This window comes from Stegostoma tigrinum, chromosome 29 (assembly GCF_030684315.1).
Source record: "Stegostoma tigrinum isolate sSteTig4 chromosome 29, sSteTig4.hap1, whole genome shotgun sequence".
NCBI lineage: Eukaryota > Metazoa > Chordata > Chondrichthyes > Orectolobiformes > Stegostomatidae > Stegostoma > Stegostoma tigrinum.
This window is the reverse complement of record NC_081382.1, coordinates 31,156,048-31,169,465: the sequence shown is the minus strand read 5'-3', so window position 1 is coordinate 31,169,465 and position 13,418 is coordinate 31,156,048. Positions and strand designations below refer to the sequence as shown.

Here is a 13,418-nt window from a genome sequence, read left to right as displayed (position 1 = left end):
CTGAACCAAGCACAATCTCATATTCATCTGATCAATTTTTATTAATAACTTGACACTTCGCTATAGTTCATCTTTAGATTTTATTAAAAATGGTCTTGAATCCCCAAATTGAACCATACATATATACACAGACATCAAATATTTAAAAAATTGGAAACCATGGATGAACTGGGGGATCTACTACATACTAATGTCCAGATCTGAGGCTGATTACTCTGACCTATACAGGAAATCCAAGAACAACCTTTGCAAGGCCATCAAGAATGCCAAGCAGCAATACCAAACTAACCACATGGAAACCCGTCATGTGTGGCAAGGCTTATATGACATAATGGGCTAAAAGTGAAGATGAATAGAGGCGCAGACAGCATTACATCCCTACCTGATAAGCTCAATTTATCCTACACTCATGTTGAACAGAAGGGCAGTGAAATGATATCATCTGTCTCAACAGCTTCAGATATGCCTGTACCCTCAGTTACTACCGCAGATGTTGGATTGGCCTTCTTGAGAGTGAACCCATGGAAAGCGACTGGCCCAGATGGAGTCCCTGGCTGTGCACACAGATCCTGCGTAGACCAGATAGCGGGAGTATTCAGACATCTTCAACCTCCTTACTACGATCTGAAGTCCTCACCTGCTTCAAGAATACCACCATCATCCTGTGAAGTGTTTTGAGAGGTTGGCCGTGGCTCACATTAGCTCCAGCCCCTCAGATTACCTTGATCCCTTGTAGTTCGCCTACCAGTGGGTCCACAGCAGACACCATCTCCCTGGCCCTACATTCATCCATGGAACATCTGGTCAACAAGGATACCTACATCAGACTTCTACTTATTGACTACAGCTCCATCTTCAACTCCATAATTCAAAAAAAATTCTCTAAACTCTGAGACCTAGGTCCCTGCTTCTCCCCTCTGTAACTGAATTCTTGATTTCCTTACCAATAGACAATAGTCAGTAAGAATAGGTGACAGCACCTCCAGGATAATCCTCCATACCGGTGCCTCATAAGGCTACATACTCAGCCCCCTACTATACTCCTTATACACTCTTAACTGTGTGCCAAAATCTGCACTAACTGCATTTATAAGTTTGCTGATGACATCACAGTTGCAGGTCAGATGTCAAACAGTGACAAGACGGAGTATGGGAAGGAGATTGAGTGCTTAGCGCATGGTGTAAAGACAACAATTTCTCCATCAATATAATAAAATGTGAGGCTGGATGAACACAGCAGGCCAAGCAGCATCTCAGGAGCACAAAAGCTGACGTTTCGGGCCTAGACCCTTCATCAGAGAGGGGGATGGGGAGAGGGAACTGGATCAGCAAAATGAAAGAGCTGGTCATTCACTTCAGGAATGGAGTACAGGGCATGCAGGACATACTCCTATCTGAATCTTTGGTACTGAAGTGAAGAAGGTCAAGAGCTTTTAAGTTCCTGGGTGTGGGGGTGACGATCACTATCTTGTCTACCCACATTGATACTATGGTCAATAAAGCACAATGCCTCTAATTCCTCAGGAGAGTAAGGACATTCAGCATGTCCATAAAGACAATGACAAATTTTTGTAGATGCACCATAGAAAGCATCCTAGCTGGATGTATCCCAAGAAACTACAGAGAGTTGTGAGCACAGCCCAGTCCATCATGCAAACCAGCCTCTAATCCACTCATTTATACTTCCTACTACCTCATGAAAGCAGCCAATATGATTAAAGACCCTTCCATTCCGGTCATTTTGTCTTCCACCCTCTTCGATCGGGCAGAATGTATTAAAATTTGTATACATGTATGAACAGATTGAAGGATAGTATCAGAGATAATGGGAAGTGCAGATGCTGGAGAATTCCAAGATAATAAAATGTGAGGCTGGATGAACACAGCAGGCCAAGCAGCATCTCAGGAGCACAAAAGCTGACGTTTCGGGCCTAGACCCTTCATCAGAGAGACCCTCTCTGATGAAGGGTCTAGGCCCGAAACGTCAGCTTTTGTGCTCCTGAGATGCTGCTTGGCCTGCTGTGTTCATCCAGCCTCACATTTTATTATCTTGAACAGATTCAAGAACAGCTTCCCTTCCCCCCCCCGCTGTTTATTGACTTTTGAATGGACCTCTTGAATGATAACGTTGATCTCTCTCTGCAGCTGTAACACAGCATCCTATACTGTTTTGATACCCCCGCCCCCGCATGCACTTGTATAATACACTCTGCCTGTAAAGGACATAAGACATCACATGTACTAAGGTACAGTGAAAAGTGTTGACAGTAATAAATCAAATCAAATATACAAATACATAAAAATGTTAATGTAATTACTGCCTGGAACCTCAATTTTCTTAATTACATTGTTGAAAAGTGAGATGTATTACTGAAGTGTTTGTCCTGATGAGTGCAAGAAAAAGTGGATAAGAAATTTCAAACAATCCCAATAATTTATGCTGCAGGAGAAAAGGATGCTGATTATTTGGCAAGTCAACTGTGATTGGCTGAGGTGTTGCCATGTAGAAATCCACTTGGAACTGTAGGCTCCCCAGCCTGCTGGATAATTAAAAATGGTGCAAGACTTGAACATATTACATTTCTTTGCAGAAAACTCATGCTAATGTATGAATGTGTGTCACTGCTAGCTTGATTAAGTGAGTTACATTAGGAACTTGACTAATCATAGTTATTTGGTAGTACATGGTATTGCTTGAAAAAAAGAGACATACTGTTGAAGGTTTTTGTCTTGCACCCTTCAGGGCAAATGCAAAAAGGCCAAATTTCAAATGATTACAACAGGTTTGTACTGCATGAGGAAAGGGTGATTAGCACATTGGCAAACCAAGACATTGCCATGGAGAATGTTTGAGGGCAGTATTGCCATTCAGATCTTGTTAATGTAAAAAGGTGTAATGCTTAGGTGTAACACAGCGTGGAGCTGGAGGAATACAATAGGCCAGGCAGCATCAGAGGAGCAGGAAAGCTGACGTTTCGGGTTGGGACCCTTCATTTTCTGAAGAAGGGTCCTGACCCGAAATGTTAGCTTTCGTGCTCCTCTGATGCAGCATGGCCTATTGTGTTCCTCCAGCCCCATAATGTGTAACCACTGTCAGCAGCATCAGCAATTCTTATGATCTCTAATGCTGGGACAAGTTCCTTTTTCCTGCAGAGGAAGAACTCCCTGCCTCTGTAGATTTTAGCATATGTAAATGATGTTGAGCCTAACTGATGAACTTCAGATTGATCATCAGTATATTTTTGGTGTATGCAAGATTACTCAGCAAGTGCTGTCCAATTGAAGAAGCACCCTTAATGTTAGACACTATGATCTGAACTTTGCAAGCATGAGCTAGTTAAGTGCATTCTATCCTTTGCTCATTACAAACAACTGAAGGGATGTACTATTTTATCTGAGTCCTTTTATATCAGTCACTAAGGCATATGGTCTACATACCTTCCATTGCATAGATGCTGAATATAACATGTTACATGAGTTATTTATCTGCTTGGCATATTGTCTTTTGACCAGATGGTAGCATCCTGTCAGTGGAAAATACAATTTCTATTGCTGCTCAATAGCAGCATGGAAAGGCGAGCAAAGTATTTCATATGCTCATGGTTACAAAATTTGAACTATAATGCTTATTGAAGATGTAATTTTGTTATTAGACAGCAACAGCCAAATAACCTCAAGTATGCCAAGAATTACACTAATGACTTTAGGCTCTGCAAGAAGGGGACAATGTCGAGGTATTGCACCTTTTTGAACTAAACAAAAGCATGGAGACAATTGTTCCCTGGTCCTTTTCCTTTGGCAGCGTTTCGTTATCACTGTTCATTTGCCGAATGAAAGTATCCTTTTCTAATGCACTATAAATTATTTCAGAGATAGTAGAACCGCAGATGCTGGAGAATCTGAGATAACAAGATGTAGAACTGGATGAACACAGCAGGCCAAGCAGAATCAGAGGAGCAGGAAAGCTGATGTTTCGGGCCTAAACCCTTGTTCAGAAATGGGGGAGGGGAAGGGGATTCTGAAATAAATAGGGAGAGAGGGGAAGGTGGATAGAAGATGGATAAAGGAGAAGACAGGTGGAGAAGAGACAGACAGGTCAAAGACGTAGGGCTGGAGCCAGTAAAGGTGAGTGTAGGTGGGGAATTAAGGAGGGGATAGGTCAGTCCATTGGGGGACTGACAATAAAGGGGGCAGGATGAGGCAAATAGGTGGGAGATGGGGGTGGGGCTTGAGGTGGGAAGAGGGGATAGGTGGGAGGAAGGACAGGTTAGGGAGGTAGGGACAAGCTGGGCTGGTTTTGGGATGCAGTAGGGCAAAAGGAGATTTTTGAAGCTAGTGAAGTCCACATCGATACCATTCGGCTGCAGGGTTCCCAAGCAAAATATGAGGTGCTGTTCCTGCAACTTTCTGGTGGCATTGTTGTGGCGCTGCAGAACGCCCAGGATGGAAATGTTGTCGTGAGAGTGGGAGTGAGAGTTGAAATGGTTCGCGACTGGGAGGTGTAGTCGTTTGTTGCGAACAGAACGTAGGTGTTCTGGAAAACCTGTGCTTTGTTTCCCCAATGTAGAGGAGGCCACATCTGGAACAGCAGATACAGTATACCACAATTAAGCAGATGAGGGTGTCAGTGGGGGGGGACTGGTTGGGCCTGCGGGACAGGCAGATCACAGTAAGCAGAGGTTGTTCAGATCATTGCTTGCACTCCCTCAATTTTTTACCCCATTGATCTCACTGGAACCCCCTTGCTCTCTGCCTCTGTTGACCATCCCCGCTCCCCTGGTCTCTTTTGAACCTCCCTGTGTTCCCTCTGTCTCTCTTGAACCTCCCCCGCTTGCTCTCTTGAATCCTTTCTTGATCTCTCTCTCTCAAACCCTCCCCCCTGCTTCTGTGCTCTTCCGCGAATCCCCGTTTGCTTGCTTGCTCTCTCTCTCTCGAACCTGTCTGTTTCTCTGTCTCTGGTTTTTTCTCAAACAGTGCTTGAACCCCGCCTTGTACTGTCTTGAACTTCCCCTCACTGTCTGTCTCAATTTAAGGGTGAATTTAAGCAAATTAATTTTTGTTATCTTTGTTTTGCCAGGTATTTGGGCTATATGTCCCAGTGATTTGTTGAGTCAAATATAAAATTGGTTATTTGTAACGGGCAGAATACAGACTGTCCTCAACTAGCCACAACTTGCAAAATGCAGAATGAAACTTTGACTTTGGATGTGATTTTGTGATTCGGCAGCACTTGCTGAATATTCCAGATTGTGCGAACATCTATACTAAAATATAATTTAAGGTGATCAACCTAGTTCATAGAATGGCTTATTTTTACTACTTAAAAGTGACATTTTCAATTGCAGAGATCTCCTACCCCATAGACAAAAAGGATATATTCAAGCCTTTGTTGAATTACTGGGAGCTTGGTGAGCCTGATAACTCTCTAATGCTTTTTCCATGGTAATACCCTGGCCAATTTAGTCAACGTGCCAACCAATCAGCAGAGATTTCTCCTGTAGCATCACCTTTTGTGATCATTTTGAAATTTTGCAAAACTTCAGCATCATCTCTATTTTAAACAATATTGAAGGTGTGTAATATTAAGCAGCTGTTAATTGCATTGCTTTATGCTGTTTGGCTAGAATGCCTCCCACTAGTATCTCTCATCCAATAAAGGGAATGGACTGGAAGACACAAACCCTGTCTGTATTAACAGTGATGCGGTAGAAGTGGTTGAGATCTTTAAGTTCTTAGGAGTAAATAACACCAACAATCAGAAATGAAACTGTTTGGATCACCTGGCATCGACCTAGGCACTGGGAAAAAACAATGACAGGAACAGCCCTGTTGACCATGCAAAGCCCTCCTCACTAACATATGGGGATTAGTGTCAAAATTGGGAGAGCTGTCTCACAGACTAGTCAAGCAACAGCCTGACAGAGTCATACTGACAAAATCATACCTTACAATGTCCCAGGCACCACCATCACCATCCCTGGATATGTCCTGTCTCACCAGCAGGACAGACCCAGCAGAGGGGGCAGCACTGTGGTACACAGTCGGGAGGATTTTGCTCTAGGAGTTCTCAACATTGACGTCAGACCCCATGAAGCCTCATGGTTTCAGTTTAAATATGGGCAAGGAAACCTTCTGCTGATTACCACATGCTGTCCTTCCTCAGCTGATGAATCAGTACTCGTCAATGTTGAACAACACTGAGAGGAAGCACTGAGGATGGCAAGGGCACAAAATCTACTCTGGGTGGGGGATTTCAATGTCCACTACTAAGAGTGGCTCAACAACAGTACTACTGTTCGAGCTGGTCCCGTCTTCACATTGAGAATAGCATTCATCATGTTGCGTGGCACTATCACTGTGGCTAAATGGGACAGACTTTGCACAGATGTAGCAACTCAAGACTGGGCATCCATGAGGTGCTGTGGGTCATCAGTAGGAGCACAGTTGTACTCCAGCACAATCTGTAACCACATGGCCTGGCAATATCCCCCACACAGCCATTACCATCAAGCCAGGGGATCACCCTGGTTCAATGGAAAGTGCACCAGGCACGTATGAAGAAGAGGTATCAACCTGGTGCAGCCACCAAACAGGACTACTTGCACGCCAACAGCGAAAGCAGCAAGTGATAGCGCTAAGCGATCCCAAAACCAACAGATCAGAGCAAAGCTCAGTAGTCCTGCCACATCCAGTCATGAATGGTGGTGGACAATCAAACAACTTACTGGAGGAGGAGGCTCCACAATTGTCCCCATCCTCAATGATGGAAGAGCCCAGCACATCAGTGCAAAAGGTAAGGCTAAAGTACTCTCAGTAATCTTCAGCCATAAGTGCCAAGTGGATGATCCATCTCGGCCTCCTCCAGAGGTGCCCAGCATTACAGATACCAGTCTTCAGCCAATTCAATTCACTCCACATGATATCAGAAAATGGTTGGAGATACTGGATACTCGAAAGACTATGGGCCCTGACAACATTCCAGCAATAATACTGAAGATTTGTGCTCCAGAACTTGAATGTGCCCTAGCCAAGCTGTTCTATACAGTTACAACACCAGTATCTACCTGACAATGTGGAAAACTTCCCAAGCGTGTCCTGCACATAAAAAGCAGGACAAATCCAGCCCAGCCAATTACCGCCCCATCAGTCTTCTCTCAATCAACAGTAAAGTGATGGAAGGTGTCATAGCAGTGCTATCAAGCAGCATGTGATCAGAAGTAATCTGCTCAGTGATGCCCAGTTTGGGTTCCGCCAGGGCCACTCAGCTCCTGATCCCATTACAGCCTTAGTTCAAACATGGACAAAAAAGCTGAATTCCAGATGTGCGGTGAGAGTGACAGCCCTTGATATCAAGGCTGTGTTTGAATGAGTGTGGCATCAAGAAACCCTGGTAAAACTGGAATCAATGGGTATCGGCGGCAAAATCTTTGGTGGTTGGAGTCATACCTGACACATTAGGAAGATGGTCATGGTTATTAGCGGTCAGCCATCTCCACTTCAGGACATCACTGCAGGAGTTCCTCAGGGTCGTGTCCAAGGCCCAACCATCTTCAGCTGTTTCCTCAATGACCTTCCCTCTATCATATGGTCAGAAGTGGGTTTGTGCAATCATTGTCGATCAGTGTTCAGCACCATTCGTGACTCCTCAGATACTGAAACAGTCCATGTTCACGTGCAACAAGATCTGGACAATATCCAGGCTTGGGCTGACATGTAGCATGTAACATTCACACCACACAAACACCAGGCAGTGACCATCACCAATAAGAGAAAATCTTACCACAATCCCTTGGCATTTAATGGTGTTACCATCACTGAATCCCCCACTAGCAACATTCTGATGGTTACCATTGACCAGATACTGAACTGGACTCATCACATTAACAGAGTAGCTACATGAGCAGGCCAGAAGCTGGGAATATTGTGGTGAGTAAGTCACCTCCTGACTTCTCAAATCCTGTCCGCCATCTACAAGGCACAAGTCAGGAGTGTGATGGAATACTCGCCACTTGCCTGGAGTGGTGCAGTTTGAACAACACTCAAGAAGCTTGACACCATCCAGGACAAAGCAGCCGACTTGATTGGCAGTACGTCCAGAAGCATTCACTTGCTCCACCACTGATGCTCAGTTGCAGTGGTGTGTGTTATCTACAAGATGCACTGCAGAAATTCACCAAAGATCCTCAGACAGCACCTTCCAAACCCATGACCACTTCTGTCTCGAGGACAAGGGCAGCAGATATATGGGAACACCACCACCTCCAAATTCCCTTCCAAGTCACTCAAAATCCTGACTTGGAAATATATCTCTGTTCCTTCACTGTCACTGGGTTCAAATCCTGGAATCCGCTCCCTAATAGCGTTGTGGGTCACCCCACTGCTGGAGGACTGCAGTGGTTCAAGAAGGCAGCTCTTCATCACCTTCTCAAGGGCAACTAGGGATGGGCAAGAAATGTCAGCCAGCCAGAGATACCCACATCCCACAAACAAATAAAGAAAAAAAAATCTATCCTGCTTCATCCGCATTGATGCTACAGTCAAGAAACACCTCTGCTTTCTTAGAAGACCACGGAAGTTTCGCATGTTAACAATGACTCATCAATTTTTATAGATGTACCGAAGAAAGTACTCTATCCAGATGTATCACAACTTGGTATGGCAACTGCCCTGCCCAAGACCGTAAGAAATTACAGAGAGTTGTTAACGCAGCCCAGTCAGTCATGAAAATCAGTCTTCCTTACATTGACTCTATCTGCATTTCCTGCTACTGTGGGACAGCAGCCAATGTAATCAAGGACTGGAGGGCAGAAAGTACAAAAGTATGAAAATGCGTATAAACAAATTCACGAACAGCTTTTTCCCTGCTGATATTCGAGTTGTGAATGGACCTCTCCTATACATTAGAGTTGATCTTTTTCTGCGCCATCTCAGTGACTGTACACTATATTCTGCATTCTGTTCTATCACGTAAATGTACTTACGTAAGGTGTAATTTGTCTGGTTAGCACACAAAACAATATCTTTCATTGTATCTTGGAACATGTGACAATAATAAATCAAACAAAAAGGTCTTTCATCCATTTTATTTCAGCTACTGTGATGTCAGTCAAGCAGCAGCTTTGTTTTCTGTGGTGGGGAGCTTTTTGTGTATTGTTGGAGCTGCACAAATCCAAGCAAGTGGAGTGTGTTCCATAACACTCCTGACTTGTGTCTGGAGGACAAACATTGGGAAAGTGAGGGAGTGCGTTACCTGCCACAAGATTCCTAATCTCTGACCTGCTTTTGCAGCCACTGCATTCTTAGTTCAGTTTCTGTTTAATGGTAATCTTCAGGAATACAACAGTTGGAAATTCACCTCTTACAGTGCCATTGTATTTTTAAGGGATAGTAGTTAGATCATCACTTACTGGAGATGAGTATTGTCTGGTACTTGTGTGTTGTGATTGTTACTTGCTACTAGTCAGCCTAAGCCTAGCTATTGTCGAAGTTTTGTTACTTTGTGCCATGCGTAGTTTCACTATCTGAGGAGTTGTGAATGTTGCTAAATATCGTGCAATCATCAGTGAACAGTGACTTTTATGATGGAGGGAAGGTAATAGATGAAGCAGCTGAAGATGGTTGGGATTCGGACACTATCCTGAGGAACTCCTGTTGAGATGACTGACCTTCAGAAACCACCACCATGTTCCCACGTGCCAGGTATGTATCCAACCAGCAGAAAATTATCCCCATTTCGACTGTGGCTTTGATATCAAGGGCTGCCACTCACAGCTCAATTCTAATATTCAGTGCTTTGGTCCATGTTTGAACCAAGGCTGTAAATGAGATCAGGAGCTGGGTGGCCGTAGCAGAACACACACTGGGTGTCAATGAAAAGTGAATAGGTTATTGCTGAACATGTGCTGCTGTTGATGACACCTTCCATCACTTCGCTGATGATTGAGAGTAGATTGATGAGGTGATAATTGGCCTGGATAATAAAATGTGAGGCTGGATGAATACATCAGGCCCAGCAGCATCTCAGGTGCACAAAAAAAAGCTTTTGTGCTCCTGAGATGCTGCTGGGCCTGCTGTGTTCATCCAGCCTCACATTTTATTATCTTGGATTGTCCAGCATCTGCAGTTCCCATTATCACTGATAATTGGCCTGGTTGGATTTGTCCTGCTTCTTGTGTATAGCATATACCTGGACAATTTTCCACATTGTCAGGCAGATGCCAGTGTTGTAACTGTACTGGAACAGTTTCCTAGGGGAACAAGTCCTCTGTCCAATTACCGGAATGGTGCTAGGACTCATAGCTTTTGCACCAGCAGCTGCCTCCAAACATTTCTTGATAGCACATGGAGTGAATTGAATTGGCTGAAGATTGGTAGCTGTGATGTTGGGAACCACTGGAAGAGGCTGAGATGTATTGTCCATTCAGCACTGCTGGCTGAAGATTGCTTGAGCCTTATTTTTTGCACTGATGTTAGTAAGGAGCACTTTACAATGGTTATTTCTGAGCTTAGGATAATACATCTATTTTTATTCTTCAACTTTTCTTGATACAGAATAGTAGCTTATCAGAGGCAGTTAAGACATTGCTATTGATTGAGAATCACATGTAGCCCAGACATAGTGAACATCGAACATAGAACAGAACAGAACAGCACAGTACAGGCCCTTCGGCCCACAATGTTGTGCCAAACTTTTACCCTAATCCTAAGGTCTAACATCCACCGTCACCTTATACTATCATCCATATGCCTATCTAATAGCCGCTTAAATGCCCCTAATGAGGCCGACTCCACTACCCTCTCTGACAATGCATTCCATGCCCCTGCCACTCTCTGAGTAAAGAACCTACCTCTGACGTCTCCCCATATCTACCTCCACTCACTTTAAACCATTGCCCCCTCATAATTGCTACCTCCACCTTGGAAAAAGTCTCTGGCAGTCCACTCTCTGTACCTCTGATCATTTTGTACACCTCTATCAAGTCACCTCTCATCCTTCATCGTTCTAAAGAGAAAAGCCCTAGCTCTCTCAACCTTTCCTCATAAGACCCTCCCTCCATTCCAGGCAGCATCCTGGTAAATCTCCTCTGCACCTTTTCCAACGCCTTCACATCTTTCCTGTGATGAGGCGACCAGAACTGGACACAATACTACAGATGTGGCTGAACCAGGCTTTTGTATAGCTGGAGCATAACTTCATGGCTGTTGAGCTCGATCACTCTATTGGGATGTAAAGATGACAGATTTCTTGCTTAAGGACACTAGTGAACTAAAACAAAATTGCTGGAAAAGCTCAGCAGGTCTGGCAGCATCTGTGGAGGAGAAAACAGAGTTAACGTTTTGGGGCCTAGTTCTGAGGAAGGGTCACTTGACCCGAAACGTTAACTCTGTTTTCTCCTCCACAGATGCTGCCAGACCTGCTGAGCTTTTCCAGCAACTTTGTTTTTGTTCCTGATTTACAACATCCACAGTTCTTTTGGTTTTTACATGAGTGAACTAGATTAATTTTTATGACAATCTGGTAGTTTCTGATGAGCTAGCTTTTTTATTCAAGATTTAGTTATGTATTAAATTTAACTTCATCCACCTACTGCGATAGGATTTGTATATGTGTCTCTGGATTACATGGACTGCAGTAGTTCACGAAGGCAACTTGCTGCCACCTTCCCAAGGGCAACTAAGGATGGCAATAAATGCTGCCTTGGCCAGCGATGTCCATGCCCTGTGAGCAAATAAAAAAAATCTGGCCAGTGCCATTTCCATACTGCTCGTGTTCTTTTGATTAATGGGAATCAAGATTTAGTGGATGCAGTAGCCTGCTTTCTTTCTGTCTCTCCATGGAACCCTTTGAAGCTACATGGTCAAAGCTTATTGACTATCCAAGTGAAATTGTCAGCCTTTTGATTTTAATTACAATTTTGCCTCTGAATACAATTTCCAACCACCAGAAACTATCTGTTCTTAACTGAAATGGTGGCAGCTGAATTACAAGTTTCCCTTTAATTGTCTGTGCAGCTGTATTATTTGCTGTCTGCATAGCCTGTTAGCTCATTTATCCCAAGTTTGAGAAGAAATTCAGACTTCAGACTGCCAACCTGGCAGAAACACACAATGCAAAAGGAGAAAGCAGTACTGAAGAGGAGCAGCATGATTAAAGCAACAAGTAATTAATCATCTAATTTTTGATGGTGAGAAGTTCTAAAACTCATGAAAAGAATGACTGCCTGTATCAGCTCAGCACTTGTAACAGTTGCGAGACAACGTAATCCCCCCCAACCCCCAGAGAAAGCTCACCAGTAGTGTTACATAATTACATTGTCAAAAAACATTTTATGTAGAAAAAAAACATTTACATGATTTTCATGCGGTGCCTTAGTGTTTGTATGATTGTATAGAGAATACATTCCATAAAAATGTGATGTACCTGAGTATGTACAACAATTTACTTGTTGTGATTTTCATATTCTTGCATACTAAGTTAGCTATATTAGTAAACACATTTCATTCAGGCAGTATGCATATCAAACTTTCCATCTCTGTGCCTTTTAATCCTTTTTGGAAAATTTTGTGACGGAAGTTATAGAACGGCAGTGGAAAAGGTTATTAGTTGTCTTAATACTGTCACATCACACCGGGATAATAATCCCAATTACCCCAAAAGCACTGTTTGACTGTATTCATACCAGAGAGATTTACCGTCTCTATTAAATCTACAGAGCTTAATTCAGTTGTGTCTTCAGTCTCCAGTTTTAAGAATCTGAGAGATCCCAACTTGAGTCTTTATACACTGAGTTTAGATTTTCTCAGCTTCAAATAACCCCTTAAATGTTTTAATGAAATATATCTAGTCTGGAACTTTAAACATAAACTCCTTACACTGGGGCATTTCTTAACCCTATTTCTTAATGGTTCTGAACTATTGCCCCTGTCACCCCCACCATTTTACACATTTAGCTTGAGCCAAGAGTTTTGCAAAACTTTCCCAAACCTCAACTCAAGTTATAGGTGTTTCCCCTAATCTAAAGAAAATAATCCATCTTTGACTTTCTAAACTGAAAGCCTAATACAGAACTGTTTTACTTTGGGAGAGCTTTTATGAGCAAACAATGTAAACAAATTATCATTAGCCTCTAAGAACTATCTTTGACTTTTTAACAAAAAAATCGCCGTGGCTACAGAAATACTTAAAAGGGGTTAATAGATTAACTTTTAGGACACACTGACCAAAACCCAGATATACCAGCTCAAAAACCAAACTCTAAAATAAATTATATTGAAATTAAGATCAATCACATAGATCCTTGAAAGTTGTGTACTATTTGAGTTTATTAAGAGTGTGTATCCAATGGCTTTAAAGAATCCATTATACAATTCCAGTGCAGTGCTGGTGAGTTGATTTCTTTTTAGACATTGCACCTACA

General features: G+C 43.0%; 1 protein-coding gene across 5 annotated transcripts in view; it reads left to right on the top strand.

Moving 5' to 3' along the window:
* LOC125465223 (disabled homolog 2-interacting protein-like) overlaps positions 1–13,418 on the top strand; it is a 669,026-nt gene that overhangs the window by 140,109 nt on the left and 515,499 nt on the right. The window contains exon 1 of one of the 5 annotated variants that reach the window (XM_048558461.2): positions 9,567–9,699. The exons of the other annotated variants lie outside the window; for them this stretch is intronic. Coding sequence (XP_048414418.1) covers positions 9,657–9,699 — 43 coding nt within the window. The 5' untranslated portion in view covers positions 9,567–9,656. Of the gene's footprint in view, positions 1–9,566; positions 9,700–13,418 lie in introns of those variants that run through there. 5 annotated transcript variants of the gene reach the window in all.